Source organism: Coregonus lavaretus (assembly GCF_964263955.1).
Source record: "Coregonus lavaretus genome assembly, chromosome: 23".
NCBI classification, from domain to species: domain Eukaryota; kingdom Metazoa; phylum Chordata; class Actinopteri; order Salmoniformes; family Salmonidae; genus Coregonus; species Coregonus lavaretus.
The window spans coordinates 38,144,292-38,161,076 of record NC_140010.1 but is presented as its reverse complement, the minus strand read 5'-3'; the positions used below and the strand labels follow the sequence as shown (position 1 = coordinate 38,161,076).

Sequence of the window (16,785 nt, the reverse complement as noted above, 5' to 3'; positions counted from 1 at the left end):
GGACCTTAATGTGCTTCTTCTTGAGCCACTCCTTTGTTGCCTTGGCCGTGTGTTTTGGGTCATTGTCATGCTGGAATACCCATCCACGACCCATTTTCAATGCCCTGGCTGAGGGAAGAAGGTTCTCACCTAAGATTTGACGGTACATGGCCCCGTCCATCGTCCCTTTGATGCGATGAAGTTGTCCTGTTTTTCTGGATTTTTGTTTTGTTATTCTGTCTCTCACTGTTCAAATAAACCTACCATTAAAATGATAGACTGATCATTTCTTTGTCAGTGGGCAAACGTACAAAATCAGCAGGGGATCAAATACTTTTTCCCTCACTGTATAAACTGGGTGGTTTGAGCCCTGAATGCTGATTGGCTGACAGCCGTGGTATATCCAGGCACTGTGTCCAGGCACTCTGCATTGCGTTGTGCTAAAGAACAGCCCTTAGCCAAATGCCACACATCCTCGGGCCTTATTGCTTAATTGTAGTCATTTTTTGAATATTTGATGAGTGTTGTTGATGTCAACCGCCTGTATTCAATGGAAAGCTATGCTACTAGACAACTCCAATATAGTTGTTTTTCTCAATATAGTGTTTCTCAAAGTTGCCGGGGTGTCACGTGTCCTACTTATATCAGTACACTCATAAAAATGTAAGCATTATGGAACTTATATTGATAAAATAAACCTCACATAGCAAATCAGCCTTTCATGTTTTTTTTAACCACTTTTTCGTGGTATCTAATTGGTAGGTCCAGTCTTGTCCCATCGCTGCAACTCCCGTACGGACTCGAGAGAGGCGAAGGTCGAGAGGCGTGCGTCCTCCGAAACACAACCCAGTCGAGCCGCACTGCTTCTTGACACAATGCCCGCTTAACCCGGAAGCCAGCCGCACCAATGTGTCGGAGGAAACACTGTACACCTGGCAACCGTGTCAGCGTGCACTACGCCCGGCCCGCCCGCCACAGGAGTCGCTAGTGCGCGATGGGACAAGAATACCCCTACCGGCCAAACCCTCCCCTAACCTGGACGACGCTGGGCCAATTGTGCCCCGCCCCATGGATCTAACCAGAATCTCTAGTTGCACAGCTAGTACTGCGATGCAGTGTCTTAGACCACTGCGCCACTCGGGAGGCCCAACCTTTCATTTTTTTGTTGACCAAATTCGACACTCTCATTGACCTCCATACAAAAACGACTTGATTGGTGGACGAAACAACGCCACCAGCTGGAGGGAGACAGATCTTCCTCCAAGTTGGCTTCTCTTGTCCTCTTCCTCTCTGATGTAGCCCTCAGAGTTGTAGGGTTTTGACTAGATAGGAGAACCTACGCAGCAGGTTAGGATAATTAACGAAGCAGGTTATAATAACTATGTTAGGTTATGAAGAGGTTTAGGGTGAACTCAAATGCCCCAAAAATTAACTTTTGACGTAAATTTGACAAAAGCTGTACCCTTTCTAGCCATGATCGAGTTGTATGGGACAAGAATTGTATGGGCGGGGCAAGTCAATCCGGGAAATTGCTGACCCCACAGGATTTCAAACATGGCGGAGGTAGGAAGGAAACTCCAATAAATATTCGGGAGAATAAAAATGTTTTTAGGTTTAAAGAGTTGATTCTGTCGGGTGCACAGGTCCCAAATGAGAATAAAAAAATATGTCCTAAAATACGGCGAAGAGATAAATATTACACTTGTCTCGTTTCCATAAATTGTATTTTTCAAACTTCAGTTTAGCGATGGTGGCTAGCTTCGTAGCTATGCTAAGCTCGCTAGTAGCTAGCTACGGTTGGGAAAGGTTGGCGGACTACTAGCGTTAACGTTACCCACTCCAAAAGATACAATTGAATATTTTACAGTACTATTCCATTTTTTGGGACCTGGTGGTATTCTGCATATTGAAAGCGAACCTAGTTGGCTAACTATGTGAATAACTAATTTAGCTAGCTAAAGTTAGCTGAGGCAGGGGCTAGCAAATAGCTAGATAGCTAATCATTCACAGCTAAGTGTCTAGATTGTGAGAACAACCCATTTGTTTATCAATAACTACTTTAGCGCTCTCCTGAAATTGATGATTGACTTGTTTCAATTATGGCCTGATAAGAGTTCTCTCCTTGCTAGAACCAGCTAACGTTAGCTACAGTAATGTCTATTTTTACCTTCGCGTTAGCCAACAAGGAGTCAGGCATAAGTTTCAGGCGCGCTTTTAGTTTGACTTCCACTTCCATCCACTACCCAGACTGATGATCAGTTTGCTGCATTGTAGGTAGTTCCTATTTATGTTTTTGTTCAGGCCTAGTTTGTCTATATTGGCCTCATCCAGAAAACATAATAATTCACTGACAGTATCTCTGAACCGTCAAGTTATAGCAAAGTTACAGCTACATGTATTGTCATCAACCGTACTTGTGTATCTATCTGGTTGTGACTAATCTTGAGTATTTTGTTTTGTGTTTTAGCCCTCCGTTGGGAGTACGAGCCCAGGTAAATATTGTTGTTACAACTGAGAGAAAGGTTTATGCTCATTGATATGTGTAATTTTAATCCCTCATTAAATCATTGACAAATGCGAAGTAAAATTGGGCTGAACACACCACACTAACCACGTTTCGATCCACTGTTTTTATGCGAGTAAAGTAATACCATATAAAAAATAAATAATGACAGCTGCGATGGATCAGTGGTTCCCAAACGGTGGGGCTCGCCAACAAGAGGGGTGTGAACAGTTTCAAATCAAATTTTCTTGGTCACATACACATTTTTAGCAGATGTTATTGAAGGTGTAGCGAAATGCTTGTGTTTTTTCTAGCCCCAACAGTGCAGTAGTATCACAACAATACACACAAATCTAAAAGTAAAATAATTGAATTAAGAAATATACAAATATTAGGACAAGCAATGTCGGAGTGGCATTGACTAGAATACAGTATATACATGTGAAATGAGTAAAGCAGTATGTAAACATTATTACTAGTGTTCCATTATTAAAGTGACCAGTGATTCCATGTCTATGTACATAGGGCAGCAGCCTCTAAGGTGCAGGGTTGAGTAACCGGGTGGTAGCCGGCTAGTGTGCAGGGTTGAGTAACCGGGTGGTAGCTGGCTAGTGATGGCTATGTAACAGTCTGATGGACTTGAGATAGAAGCTGTTTTTCAGTCTCTCGGTCCCAGCTTTGATGCACCTGTACTGACCTCGCCTCTGGATGATAGCGGGGTGAACAGGCCGTGGCTCGGGTGGTTGATGTCCTTGATTACGTTTTTGGCCTTCCTGTGACATCGGGTGCTGTAGGTGTCCTGGAGGGCAGGCAGTGTGCCCCTGGTGATGCGTTGGGCAGACCACCCCTCCCTCTGGAGAGCCCTGCGGTTTGTGTCATGAACAGTGCTTGTGCCCATAGAAATAGATGTGGCGCACGGGGGCGGTGCGAGATGTTCCCCAATGCTGGAAGGAAGGCCTGATAAAACCAGGAAGTTTCGGTACCATTTTTATAAATGCCGACAAATAATTTGTTCGTTCGACATGTTGGGATCTTTTTGTGTCATTAAAATGTATTATGCGATAAATGGTGGTGGAAACTTGGTGTGTGGTCCTCCCACTACGACTCGGGAAAGCAAACACAATTTATTAGGCTACAATGCATTTGGAAAGTATTCAGACCCCTTGACCTTTTCCACATTTTGTTACGTTACAGCCTTATTCTAAAATGGATTAAGTAGTTTTTTTCCTCATCTATCTACACACAATACCCCATAATGACAAAGCAAAAACAGGCTTTTAGAAATGTGTGCAAATTTACTAAAAATAAAAAACGGATATTGCATTTACATAAGTATTCAGACCCTTTACTCAGTACTTTGTTGAAGCACCTTTGGCAGAGATTACAGCCTTGAGTCTTCTTGGGTATGACGCTAAAAGCTTGGCACACCTGTATTTGGGGAGTTTCTCCCGTTCTTCTCTGCAGATCCTCTCAAGCTCTGTCAGGTTGGATGAGGAGCGTTGCTGCACAGCTATTTTCAGGTCTCTCCAGAGATGTTCGATCGGGTTCAAGTCCGGGCTCTGGCTGGGCCACTCAAGGACATTCAGAGACTTGTCCCGAAGCCACTCCTGCGTTGTCTTTGCTGTGTGCTTAAGGTCGTTGTCCTGTTGGAAAGTGAACCTTCGCCCCAGTCTGAGGTCCTGAGCGCTCTGGAGCAGGTTTTCATCAAGGATCTCTCTGTACTTCGTTCATCTTTCCCTCGATCCTGACTAGTCTCCCAGTCCCTGCCACTGAACAACATCCCCACATCATGATGCTGCCACCACCAGACTTCACCATAGGGATGGTGCCAGGTTTCCTCCAGATGGGACGCTTGGCATTCAGGCCAAAGAGTTCAATCTTGGTTTCATCAGACCAGAGAATCTTGTTTCTCATGGTCTGAAAGTCCTTTAGGTGCCTTTTGGCAACTCCAAGCGGGCTGTCATGTGCCTTTTACTGAGGAGTGGCTTCCGTCTGGCCACTCTACCATAAAGGCCTGATTGATGGAGTGCTGCAGAGATGGTTGTCCTTCTGGAAGTTTCTCCCATCTCCATGGAGGAACTCTGGAGCTCTGTCAGTGACCATCGGGTTCTTGGTCACCTCCCTGACCAAGGCCCTTCTCCCCCGATTGCTCAATTTGGCCGGGCGGCCAGCTGTAGGAAGAGTCTTGGTGGTTCCAAACTTCTTCCATTTAAGAATGATGGAGGCCACTGAGTTCTTGGGGACCTTCAATGCTGCAGACATTTTTGGGTACCCTTCCCCAGATCTGTGCCTCGACACAGTCCTGTCCTGGTGCTCCAAGGACAATTCCTTCTACCTCATGGCTTGGTTTTTGCTCTGACATGCACTGTGAACTCTGGGACCTTTATATAGACAGGTGTATGCCTTTCCAAATCATGTCCAATCAATTTAATTTACCACAGGTGGACTCCAAGTTGTAGAACCATCTCAAGGATGATCAATGGAAACAGGATGCACCTGAGCTCAATTTCGAGTCTCATAGCAAAGGGTCTGAATACTTAGAAGGTGTCTACATATATTTTTTTGTTCTATACATTTGCTAAAATAAAAAACTGTTTTCGCTTTGTCATTATGGGGTATTGTGTGTAGATTGATGAGGAACATTTTTATTTATTCAATTTTAGAATAAGGCTGTAACGTAACAAAATGTGGAAAAGGGGAAGGGGTCTGAATACTTTCCGAATGCACTGTAAGTTATGATGAACTTCACAGGGTGGTGAAAGTGCACGCCGATGAGCTTGATGCTCCTTTCCAATAAATATCGATGGTCTTATTCTGGTGACATGATGATCGATGCTTAACTGCCGTTTGACAATTAAAAATATTCTATAATAATCTCATTGTGTAGACTACCCTACCCGCACAGCCTACCCGCACTGTATCTGTGAGCTGTTGGCTAGAGCACACATGCCAAGACCAGAGTAGGCACATTTTGCTATTTAATGCAACAGTTTTGGTGACTAAACTATTGGTAGAGTTGAAAATGCGATGGAAACACATTGAACTTTAGATTTTTTTACGCAACAAATCAATTTGGTGGAAACGCACCACTGGTGGGAAAATTTGCATATTTTCTTTATGCTGCTTTTCGAATATTCGCCTGAAAATCTGTCACCAATTGGATGGAAACCTAGCTTATGTCATAATATTGTTTGTTATAAATGAAATACCACTTTATTGAGTATCTCCTCAATGTTTCCCGTTGTGTTTTTCCTTAGGAGGTTCAGCAGACGACCATGAGTTTGATCCTTCAGCAGATATGCTCGTCCACGACTTTGACGACGAACGCACACTGGAAGAGGAGGAGATGCTCGAGGGAGAGACCAACTTCAGCAATGAGATTGACGACCTTGCACGGGTGCGTCTCAACATCATTTCTTCTTGTGGATTGAAAGTTATCCAGGATCCTATTCATTAGGCACTGATCGGAAGAAGAAAGACTGAAACAGGGAGGGACTACTCGATCTTGTCCAATAAGAAACACTTGTTTTAAACGTTGCAGAACGTTTTGCTACAGTGAATGCTCTAATGAATACGACCCTGGGAACAGTAACCTTTTAGTTATAGATATTGAGTATTTGACCCCTATTATTGTAAAGGCAACATTCAGATATTGATAATGTGAAGCTAGCTAGTCTGTTTTAAGTGTAATCCAGTGTGCAACAAAAGTTATTGTTGTTGTTCCATTTGTGCCATAGGAGGGAGAGATGCCCATTCATGAGTTGTTGAGTATGTACGGATACGGCGGTGGTTCGCCTGCAGATGGAGAGGAAGAAGAAGACGAGGAAGACCTAGAGGATGAAGAGTTGGAGGATGAGGAAGAGGAGGAGGAAGAGGAGCTGGACAATGATGAAAGCAGCAGAAGCACTGGCGAGCTGAAGAGGAATAAGGTGGGCGCCATGACTCTCCTGAAATAACAGGGATATCAATCAACACACTCATAAAGAAGGAATGCTTGTTTGCACCTTATTGCACTAATTTGATTGTTATAAATCACCACTACATATTCTGTAGCCAACAAAGTTGACATATTTAGTCAGAAATGTATAATACACTGAACAAAAATATAAACGCAACATGTAAAGTGTTGGTCCCATGTTTCATGAGCTGAAATAAAAGATCCCAGAAATCCAAATGCACAAAAAGTGTATTTCTCTCTAATTTGATGCACAACTTTGGTTACGTCTTTGTTAATGAACATTTCTCCTTTGCCAAGATAATCCATCGACCTGACAGGTGTGGCATATCAAGAAGCTGATTAAACAGCATGATAATTACACAGGTGCACCTTGTGCTCCAGAAAATAAAAGGCCACATTGAAATGTGGAGTTTTGTCACACAACACAAGGCCACAGATGTCTCAAGTTTTGAGGGCGCGTGCAATTGGCATGCTGACTGCAGGAATGTCCACCAGAGCTGTTGCCAGATAATTCTATGTTCATTTCTCTACCATAAGCCGCCTGCAACGTCGTTTTAGAGAATTTGGCAGTACGTCCAACCGGCCTCACAACCGCAGACCACATTTATGGTGTCGTGTGGGCAAGCAGTCAACGTTGTGAACAGAGAGCCTCGTGGTGGCGGCGGGGTTATGGTATGGGCAGGCAAAAGCTACGGACAACAAACACAATTGCATTTTATCGATGGAAATTTGAATGCACAGAGATACCGGGACGAGATTCTGAGGCCCATTGTTGTGCCATTCATCCGCCGCCACCACCTCATGTTTCAGCGTGATAATGCACAGCCCCATGTCGCAAGGATCTGTACACAATTCCTGGAAGCTGAAAATGGCCCAGTTCTTCCATGGCCTGCATACTCACCAGACATGTCACCCATTAAGCATGTTTGGGATGCTCTGGATTGACGTATAGGACACCGTGTTCCTGTTCCCGCCAATATCCAGCAACTTCGCACAGCCATTGAAGAGGAGTGAGACAACAGTCCACAGGCCACAATCAACAGCCTGATCAACTCTATGCAAAGGAGATTTGTCATGCTGCATGAGGCAAATATGCAGCACACCAGATACTAACTGGTTTTCTGATCCACACCCCTAACTTTTTTTAAGGTATCTGTGACCAACAGATGCATATCTGTATTCCCAGTTGTGAAATCCATAGATTAGGGACTAATGCATTTATTTCAATTGACTGATTTCCTGATATGAACTGTAAGTCAGTCAAATCTTTTAAATTGTTGCATGTTGCGTTTATATTTTTGTTCAGTGTAATTACAGAATACAAAAAAAATATAAACGCAACATGCAACAATTTAAAAGATTTGACTGATTTACAGGGAAATCAGTCAAATAGTTACAAATCTGCTGATAGTAGTATTTGAAATGAATGCATGCATGACTGCTAAATGGCATATTATTATATAATAGATACATCTAGGCAGCTTTGATGCTGATTCCACTGTTTTCATGAATGAATGGCAATTTTGTTGTTTCACAGGGGCTTTTTTGACTAATGCACCATTGGGGACTAATCTGTGTGTAACACCTTGGGTTGTGTGTGTGTGTGTGTGTGTGTTCAGACCGAGAGGGTGAAGATCTCGTCAGGACTGGGGAACGAGAACCAGTCGTCCAGCGAGGGTCGCACGCGCTCCGTCAAATCCCACTGCACGGCAGAGCTGATACGTGGATCACAGAAGCGCAAGTACTTCGAAAGTATGCATCTTTGCTTCCCTCACCGAGTCGTGTTTTTTTAAATATTGGATAGTGTGTGAGATCTTGTTATATGCATTTTAACCCAGTGGTTCAAAATGAGAACTAATATGTGTCAGTAACCAGGCTTCCATCCAACCTTTTTATGCGAATAAAGTACATTTGGATAAAAAGTCACCACTGGCCTGATGGAAACTGCACATTTGTCGCGAAACTTTCCAAATGTTGACAAAACAAAATACGCTAGTCAAGGTGGGATCTTTTTGTGTCAGTTAAATTTAAACACAAATTTAGGTGGAAACGCCTTCATGCACAAATATTGATATAATAACCATCGTATCGAAAGTAAACTTGGAGTCACGCAATGATATGTTGTGTGGTCCTCTCACTACGACTCGGGAAAGCATGGAGTTTATTAGGCTACAGTTGAAATAAGTTATGATGAACTTCACTGGGTGGTAAAAGTGCAAGGTGATGAGCTTGATGCGCCTTTCCAATAAATATTGAGGGTCTTATTCTGGTGAAATGATGATTGATGCTTGGCTGCCGTTTGACAAATACAAATCTCGCTCTTTTGGCCATAATAAGGTAGGCTGTATCCACACTGTAATTGCAAGCTGTTGGCTAGAGCACACGTGCCAAGACCAGAGTTGGCACATTTGCTATATAATGCAACATTTTTTGTGACAAAACCATCAGCAGAGTTGAAAATAAGATGGAAACCCATTTAACTTGTATTTTTAATGATGTGCACTACATCATCATGAACATAATTCTATCTGCAACAAATACATTTGATGGAGATACATCTCTGGTGGGAAAAGGCACATGTTTATTCGCATTATAGAATATTCACATGAAATTCTGTCGCCAATTTGGATGGAAACCTAGCTAGTGAAAAGAGTCAAAATGCCAAATCTTGTTTCAGGTAATGATGCAGAGGAAGAGTCAGAAGACGAAGATTATGTCCCTTCTGATGATTGGAAAAAGGTCAATATATTGGTTTTTATTATTGTTTAATCATTAGTTAGATATGGTAGTTCTAACCTTTTAAAGAGACATGTTATTCATTTGAAGCACACTTTTGATTTGGGAAACTAAACAATGTTTGTGTTTGACCTGGACAGGAAATCATGGTTGGTTCCATGTATCAGGCTGAAACGCCCTCTGGCCTTTGTAAATATAATGACAATGAGAAAGGTAAGGTGTTCTGTTTGCAATTGCAATGCACTAATTAAGTTCAAGTGAAATATCTTCCAATCACAGAGGTAAATAGGAAATAAAATGAGTTTTTTCCTTCTCTCTCTTTCTCCCCCTCTCTATCTCTCTTTCGTTCACTCGTTCCAGCATATGAAAATGATGACCAGCTTTTATGGGACCCTGAGTTCCTTCCCGAGTGCAAGGTTGTGGAGTTTTTGACGGAGGCGTCAAAACGAACAGGAGAGGAGAAGGGAGTGGATGCCATCCCTGAGGGATCCCATGTCAAAGACAATGAGCAGGTATGAAGACCCCCACAGTCGAGCCGACTGGCATCCAGGGTTGTGTTCAGTAGGGCACACCGTAGAAAAACGTTTCACAACAGAAAACTGTGTTTATTGGAAAAGTTTAAGAGTTCACATTTCACTGTTCCTAAACTTTATGCCACCTACTGAATACGATCATAAAAGACTAGTATGCACTTTCGTCTGTAACCGTCTTCTTTACAACCTCAATGTTGTCTTTCCACAGGCGCTTTATGAGTTGGTCAAGTGTGAATTTGACACAGAGGAAGCTTTAAGAAGACTGAAGTTTAATGTGAAGGCAGCTAGAGGTAAGACCTGCAGTGAAATGGTTTTAACTTTCTCTTGATTTCACTCAAATAGCTGGCATATTTTCTCGTCATTATCTCACCAGGCATGTATGTCTTATTGAGGTATTTTGATGATAAAGGGGTTACTTGGGTCCTGGCTTTTGTTTGTGTCTTGTTCATAGCGTCCCACGCCTGGGACCTGTCACATTTTCATAGTTTTTATGATATTTTATTTGAATGCAGCAGTTGTCATGATACTCAACCCTTTCCCTTCTGTCACAGAAGAGCTGTCTGTGTGGACAGAAGAAGAATGTCGATATTTTGAGCAAGGACTAAAAGCTTATGGGAAAGACTTTAATTCAATACAAGCCAACAAGGTAAGCTATGTTTATTATCTTAAGAGAGATCCTATTATATTTGATACAGTATTTGATTGAAAAGTATATTCACATTAAGAATAATGCTCATCTTCATGTTGATTTGAGAGTTGCATGTGATGTGTTTTAAAGCAATCAGGGTTGGGGTCAATTCCATTTGAACCTCCTTCAACTTTCGTGAGGAATCGAAAATCAGTTCATGAATTGAAAAGCTACTCCAACTTTTGCATAATTCTTTTTTTTTTTTTTTTATTCACAAATTGCATTTCGACTCATCTGTCTTGATTGGGGGGTTGAAATTGAATTGAGTCCAACTCTGGAAGGCAATGGTAATAATGGCTATCTCGTTGTCTGCTGATATTACATTTTTCAGGTGAGAACTAGGTCAGTAGGAGAATGTGTGGCCTTTTATTACATGTGGAAGAAGTCTGAGCGTTATGATTTCTTTGCACAGCAAACCAGGCTGGGGAAAAGGAAATACAACCTTCACCCCGGTGTCACGTAAGTCTTTTCACCAGACGATGCTTTCACAAATCTTTTGAATATTTGAATACGTCGACAAATGTGTTATACAGTTCAATATATTATAGATTTGTACTTACCTGATTTGAGATGTATTTTAAACATGTATAACGGAAAATAGTATATGGGTTTTTTCTATAAATAATGGGGCCAATGTGTGACATTAGGATCAACATTTTAAAATGGTTTGAAATAAAAAATGTAAAAAAAATTATGCAGTGTACTTAGAGGAATATATGCAAATTGGGCCATAACTCCACCTATACAACATAGGCCTAGGACTATACATCCTTTAAGAAGGGTTCATACAGACATTGGCAAGTCAAAATTCAAGGACTTTTTCAAGCACTTCATTGTAAATTTCAAGGACCTCAATTTTATACAATTGTACATATATTGCCTAATAGAGGCACCAAATTGAGGAAATATCAGATTGTCAAGGTAGGCCTATTCCAGTACTTGAATTTCTGAGTTCAAGTAGGCTACTCAAGCCACTTGTATTGTTTAAAATTGCAGGTGTAACATGGAATCCAAAATGTATTTGTCATGTTATTTAAGTACCAGATCATATTGTGAAGAAGTCCACTGCTAGGCTATGTAATTTGTCATTATATCCAGAATAATTCATAGGAATAGCGTTGGGTGTTGTGTAATAGTCTATTTTACACAATTGCGCACAGTAGACTCGGTGTCTAATCCGAGGCACAAAAAAAAATAAGGGAAAACATGACCTCATTACCTTGATGCTTTCTCTGTTCAATCCAACGAGACCCGGCTGTAAATCAAGCAGACAACAACAGATGATGAACATCAATTCGCTAGGGATATTAGATCCAACGTGGATCCAGGCACAGCTGTCATCACCGGCGTAACGAATGAGACAAATATTCTTGATATTCCTTGCGAACACCTTTTTTCCAGCACTTGGGCTGTGTTGTTGCATCGCGTGTGCTATCACAACAGCTGTTCGTCACTTGACTGTCATTCAGAAAATTCCTTCCTGAATCAGATGATGTAAAAAAAAATTACCAGCTCGACACCAAATGCGCATCCAACAATAATTATGCATAATTATTGAAGAACCACGTTAATAACCGTATCGATTTAGGTTTTAGGTGACTCTTTCGGTTAAAAGCATTCCATTTTGCAATCGCGTACATTTTGGGGGATTTGTGTGCCGATAAACTATTTTCACCCCGTAACATGAGGAGACATGAAATGTTACGTAGTTACACTGGATTTCTGAGATCTCTATACAAAAAACTGTCCGACAGCTAGATCCAGGATTCTTACAGGGTTCAAGTTCAATGTCTAATTTAACCGATTAATGCTTAATATATGATATAACGACAACTTACACTGCCATAAATGCAAGGACAGAAAACTGTTTTGTCACATGATTTTGGACAAATCCGTCAAGACACCAACTATGAGAAAGAGTTAGACATAAGTTTTAAATCAATTTGTTGAATAGTATTTAAAATAGATATGTTCCCCCTTACAGTGCCTGTTGTTGTTACAGCCTGAACTCAAAATTGATTAAATTGATTTTCTCACCCATCTACACAAAGTACCCCATAATGACAAAGTAAAAACGTGTTTTTAGAAATATTTGCAAATGTATTGAAAATGAAATACAGATATCTCATTTACATAAGTATTTACACCCCTGAGTCAATACTTAGTAGAAGCACCTTTGGCAGCAATTACAGCTGTGAGTCTTTCTGGGTAAGTCTCTAAGAGCTTTCCACACCTGGATTGTGCAACATTTGTCCATTATTCTTTTCAAATTGGTTGTTGATCATTGCTAGACTACAATTTTCAGGTCTTGCCATAGATTTTCAAGTAGACTTAAGTCAAAACTGTAACTTGCCCACTCAGGAACATTCACTGTCTTCATGGTAAGCAACTCCAGTGTAGATTTGGCCTTGTGTTTTAGGTTATTGTCCTGCTGAAAGGTGAATTCATCTCCCAGTGTCTGGTGGAAAGCAGACTGAACCAGGTTTTCCTCTAGGATTTTGCCTGTGCTTAGCTCCATTCCGTTTCTTTTTTTATCCTGAAAAACTCCCCAGTCCTTAATGATTACAAGCATAACCATAACATGATGCAGCCACCACTATGCTTGAAAATATGGAGAGTGGTACTCAGTAATGTGTGTTGTTGGATTTGCCCCAAACATAACACTTTGTATTCAGGACAAAAAGTGAAATGCTTTGCCAAATTTTTTGCAGTATTACTTTAGTGCCTTGTTGCGAACAGGATGCATGGTTTGGAATATTTGTATTCTGTACAGCAGGGGTATTCAACTCTTACCCTATGTGGAGCCTGCTAGTTTCCTGATAATTAATTGCAGACACCTGGTGTCCCAGGTCTAAATCAGTCTCTGATTAGAGGGGAACAATGAAAAAATGCAGTTTCAAGGATGTACAGGCTTCCTTCTTTTCACTCTTGTCATTTAGGTTAGTATTGTGGAGTAACTACAATGTTGTTGATACATCCTCAGTTGTCTCCTATCACAGCCATTAAACTCTAACTGTTTTAAAGTCACCATTGGCCTCATGGTGAAATCCCTGAGCGGGTTTCCTTCCTCTCCGGCAACTGAGTTTGTAGTGACTGGGTGTATTGAAACACCATCCAAAGTGTAATTAATAACTTCACCATGCTCACAGGGATATTCAATGTCTGTTTTTTTTTTTCATCTTTACCCATCTACCAATAGTTGCCCTTCTTAGCGAGGCATTGTAAAAACCTCCCTGGTCTTTGTGGTTGAATCTGTGTTTGAAATTCACTGCTGTACTGAGGGACCTTACAGATAATTGTATGTGTGGGATACAGAGATGAGGTAGTCATAAAAAAATCATGTTAAACACTGTTATTGCACACAGTGACTCCATGCAACTTATTACATGACCTTTTAAGCACATTTTTACTCCTGAACTTATTTAGGCTTGCCATAACAAAAGGGTTGAATACTTATTGACTCAAGACATTTCAGTTTGTTATTTTTCAAAAAATAGAATTCCTCTTTGACATGGGGTATTGTGTGTAGGCCAGTGACCAAAAAATATTTATTTAATCCATTTTAAATTCAGGCTAAAAAAGTTGGTGTGAAATCCTCACTGGTACCCTAGTTTAGAGAAAGACCCATATTCAATGAAATTTAACTTGTCATGAATGGATATTCCATGTCACTAATACACATTCAAAATGTGTGATCACCTTTGTTTTGTGAACCATACCTACTGTTGTCACTGTTCTAGGGGTGTGAATCAAATATCCTTTTAACACTATATAATGCCGAGCTGATATGTACTATGCTGGCTTGGATGTTTTTCACATGGTCCTATCCAGCACTGTTCCAGCAACTAGGGTGGCTGCGTAACCAGGCCAGCCCAGTATGGCTCGGCTCGGTTCAGTAGTGTGAAAAGGGTATAAATGTGGCGTGATTAGTATAAGGACCAGGCTGGTAGGCTCTAGTTGGTGCTGACTGTGTGGTTGGTTGTTTACCCCGTGTGTCTCAGGGACTACATGGACCGGCTGCTAGACGAGACGGAGAGTGCCACTTCCAGCCGGGCGGCCTCGCCCCCTCCCACCACCTCAAACAGTAGCACCAGCCACTCCGAGAGGGAGGACGGCAGCAGCAGCCACAACGGTAAGGGAACACACAAATTGAGGGATTGAGTAAGGGAGGAAGGGATAAATATACTCAGAACATATCATGTGAATTCTTGTGAAGACCCTACATAATTCATGACATCAGCAGCTCACTCTCTTATCTTTCCTCCAACAGGTGTAGTGAGTCAAAACTCGGGCTCGGGAGAAGGTTCCCAATCGTCCACGGTGGCGAATGAAGTCAAAGCAGAACCCACCCAGTCCAACGGGCCCACTGTCAACCACCCCTGTCTGGACGCTTTCCCTGTTCCCACCGCCTCGGACAATGACTCCAACGGCTGCGAGGTAGCGGCCGCCGTGCCCAGCCACAACAGGAACGGCTCCCTGGAGCCACACTGTGGCGACGGTCACTACGATGAAGAAGACGCGCTCCTCTATGACAGGCCGGCCAAGAGGTGCCGGATGGAGGCGGAGCCACCGGAACAGAGCGAGCCGGAACCCTCCAGAACATCGACGACCCTCCAGCAGGAGGACTGATGATAGATGACGACCCCTTCTCAGAGGGCAAAGGGCAAAGAACCAAACCTTAAAAAACCATGGTCGTATTAATTAGTGCACACTGAAGCAAAACATTTAGCAACGGAAAACGAAAACTAGCGTTTGTTATTGGACAAGTCCAATCCCTGTTTCCTTCCGTCTGTTTTCGTCCGTTTTGTGCCTAATGAATACGACCCATACCAACCAACCAAACCCGGCTGGGCCACACCAGCAAACGGAGGGAGGGCAGCGGCCTGATTGTAAAGGGGCACAGCATACAGCCCTGCCTCGCTCCACACATCCAAAGTACCACAGTTCCTGAACCTCTCCCTTCCCCCTACCTACTATTACTACTACCACATAATACTTCATACTGATTCTTCTACTTATTCTCCTCATTCCCTTTTTTGGAGAGACCGATCTCGAGAATTTGTACGCTAAATGCTTTTTTCCGATTTGTATTAGAATAAAAATCAGTTGTGATATTTTTTTACGTGAAAGATATTTATATTTTTTACAAATAAATGTGTTATGATTGATGGGTATTTGCTGTCCTAGCCATTTGAAACCAGGAAATCGAAGGGGTGGTGTTGTATGTAGAGGGTTCTAGGTCTTCGACAGGGCAATAGATAGATAAGCAGGCAGATTGGCGCTGTTGCCGTCACACTAAGTTGCACTTTCATCCTTTTTCTTTCTTTGTTGATAGTGGTTAAAGCAACACTGCTGAATGACATCATTGCTTATTTGAAACATGATCCCCCATATGCCGTAACCATGGAAATGTTGTTTAATTGCAAGAAATGAACCAATGGGAGTGTCTGTCCCCCGAGGTTTGTTTGTGTAAAGCGTCTGACATCAGTGATGTCCTGTAGAACGCTGTATATATAAAAAATTGTCAGGCTTTCCTATTGTTTTGTTTGTCTGTTGTTTTTAGACAGTAAGTACTTCAGTGATTTTACGTGTGAAGTTTGAATAGATTTTCTTATGTTGTACAGTTGTTACACTTTTTGATAATCATGTCTTTTAATCTGTCTGTATTTTATGGTCTTTCTCGTAAGCTTTCTTGTAAGACTTCTCTCCTTGTTGCTCCGAGCAGAGCTGTTCTAAGTAGTCATTCCTATTTCTCAGCATTTCCCAGTCCCATTTTTTCACCTAGTGCATTTGGAAATGTATTTGCAGCAAAAATATGTTTGATAATGACTCCATGTAAAAGAGAGAGATGCGGTGCAGTGACGCCTTTTGAAATTGGAGACTGGGTACCAGTAACGTTTATTTTCTCACTTGCCATTACCTGCAAAGTTTCATGATGGCCTCTAAGCAAGCTCTTATTATTACGAATTGTAATTAAAGACCTTGACTGTAAGCTTCAATGTGAAGAACCTCCATTTAGTTCCAGTGGAGGCTTCTTAATAACAAGACATTGTTTTGAGAACTTGATTTTGTTACAGCCTTTTTGACGTTCTCAACATTTTACTTTGTAGGCTACCCCTGCTTTGGTCTACATTCACAAATGGTTTTAAAAAAGCTGTTTTTTGTTTAAAGTGTTAGCCTCAAATTGTTGATTCAAGTATTTTTCTTTTTTTTTCTTTAACAAATGTGCTGTAAGTTTTCCTCAATGACAACATGAATTAAAGTGAAGTGTATACCAAGACTGGCTGTGAATGGAATAACGGTGGCTATATTTAATAAATGTATTCAGACTGGTGACCTGTTGTTTTATTTCATGTTTTTACTGTGCCCTAACTGCAAATTAGGCACT

The 16,785-nt window shown here is 41.6% G+C and overlaps 1 protein-coding gene across 3 annotated transcripts; it reads left to right on the top strand.

The window, feature by feature from the left end:
* The first annotated feature begins 1,516 nt into the window (after nt 1–1,516).
* Nucleotides 1,517–16,733, top strand: LOC311098797 (mesoderm induction early response protein 1-like). Of its 3 annotated transcripts, none has more exons than XM_084139371.1 (13): nt 1,517–1,542; nt 2,447–2,471; nt 5,740–5,879; nt 6,220–6,411; nt 8,060–8,192; nt 9,118–9,179; nt 9,317–9,389; nt 9,537–9,688; nt 9,918–9,999; nt 10,261–10,355; nt 10,810–10,856; nt 14,399–14,529; nt 14,668–16,733. In XM_084139371.1, the coding sequence occupies exons 1-13, from the start codon at nt 1,534–1,536 to the stop codon at nt 15,024–15,026; spliced, it is 1,500 nt and encodes a 499-aa protein (XP_083995497.1). In that variant the 5' UTR covers nt 1,517–1,533; the 3' UTR covers nt 15,027–16,733. The 3 variants fall into 3 exon arrangements, with proteins under 3 accessions (XP_083995497.1, XP_083995495.1, XP_083995496.1); XM_084139369.1 differs by having other exon boundaries at nt 10,729–10,856; XM_084139370.1 differs by having other exon boundaries at nt 1,527–1,542; nt 10,264–10,355; nt 10,729–10,856.
* Nucleotides 16,734–16,785: the final 52 nt, after the last annotated feature.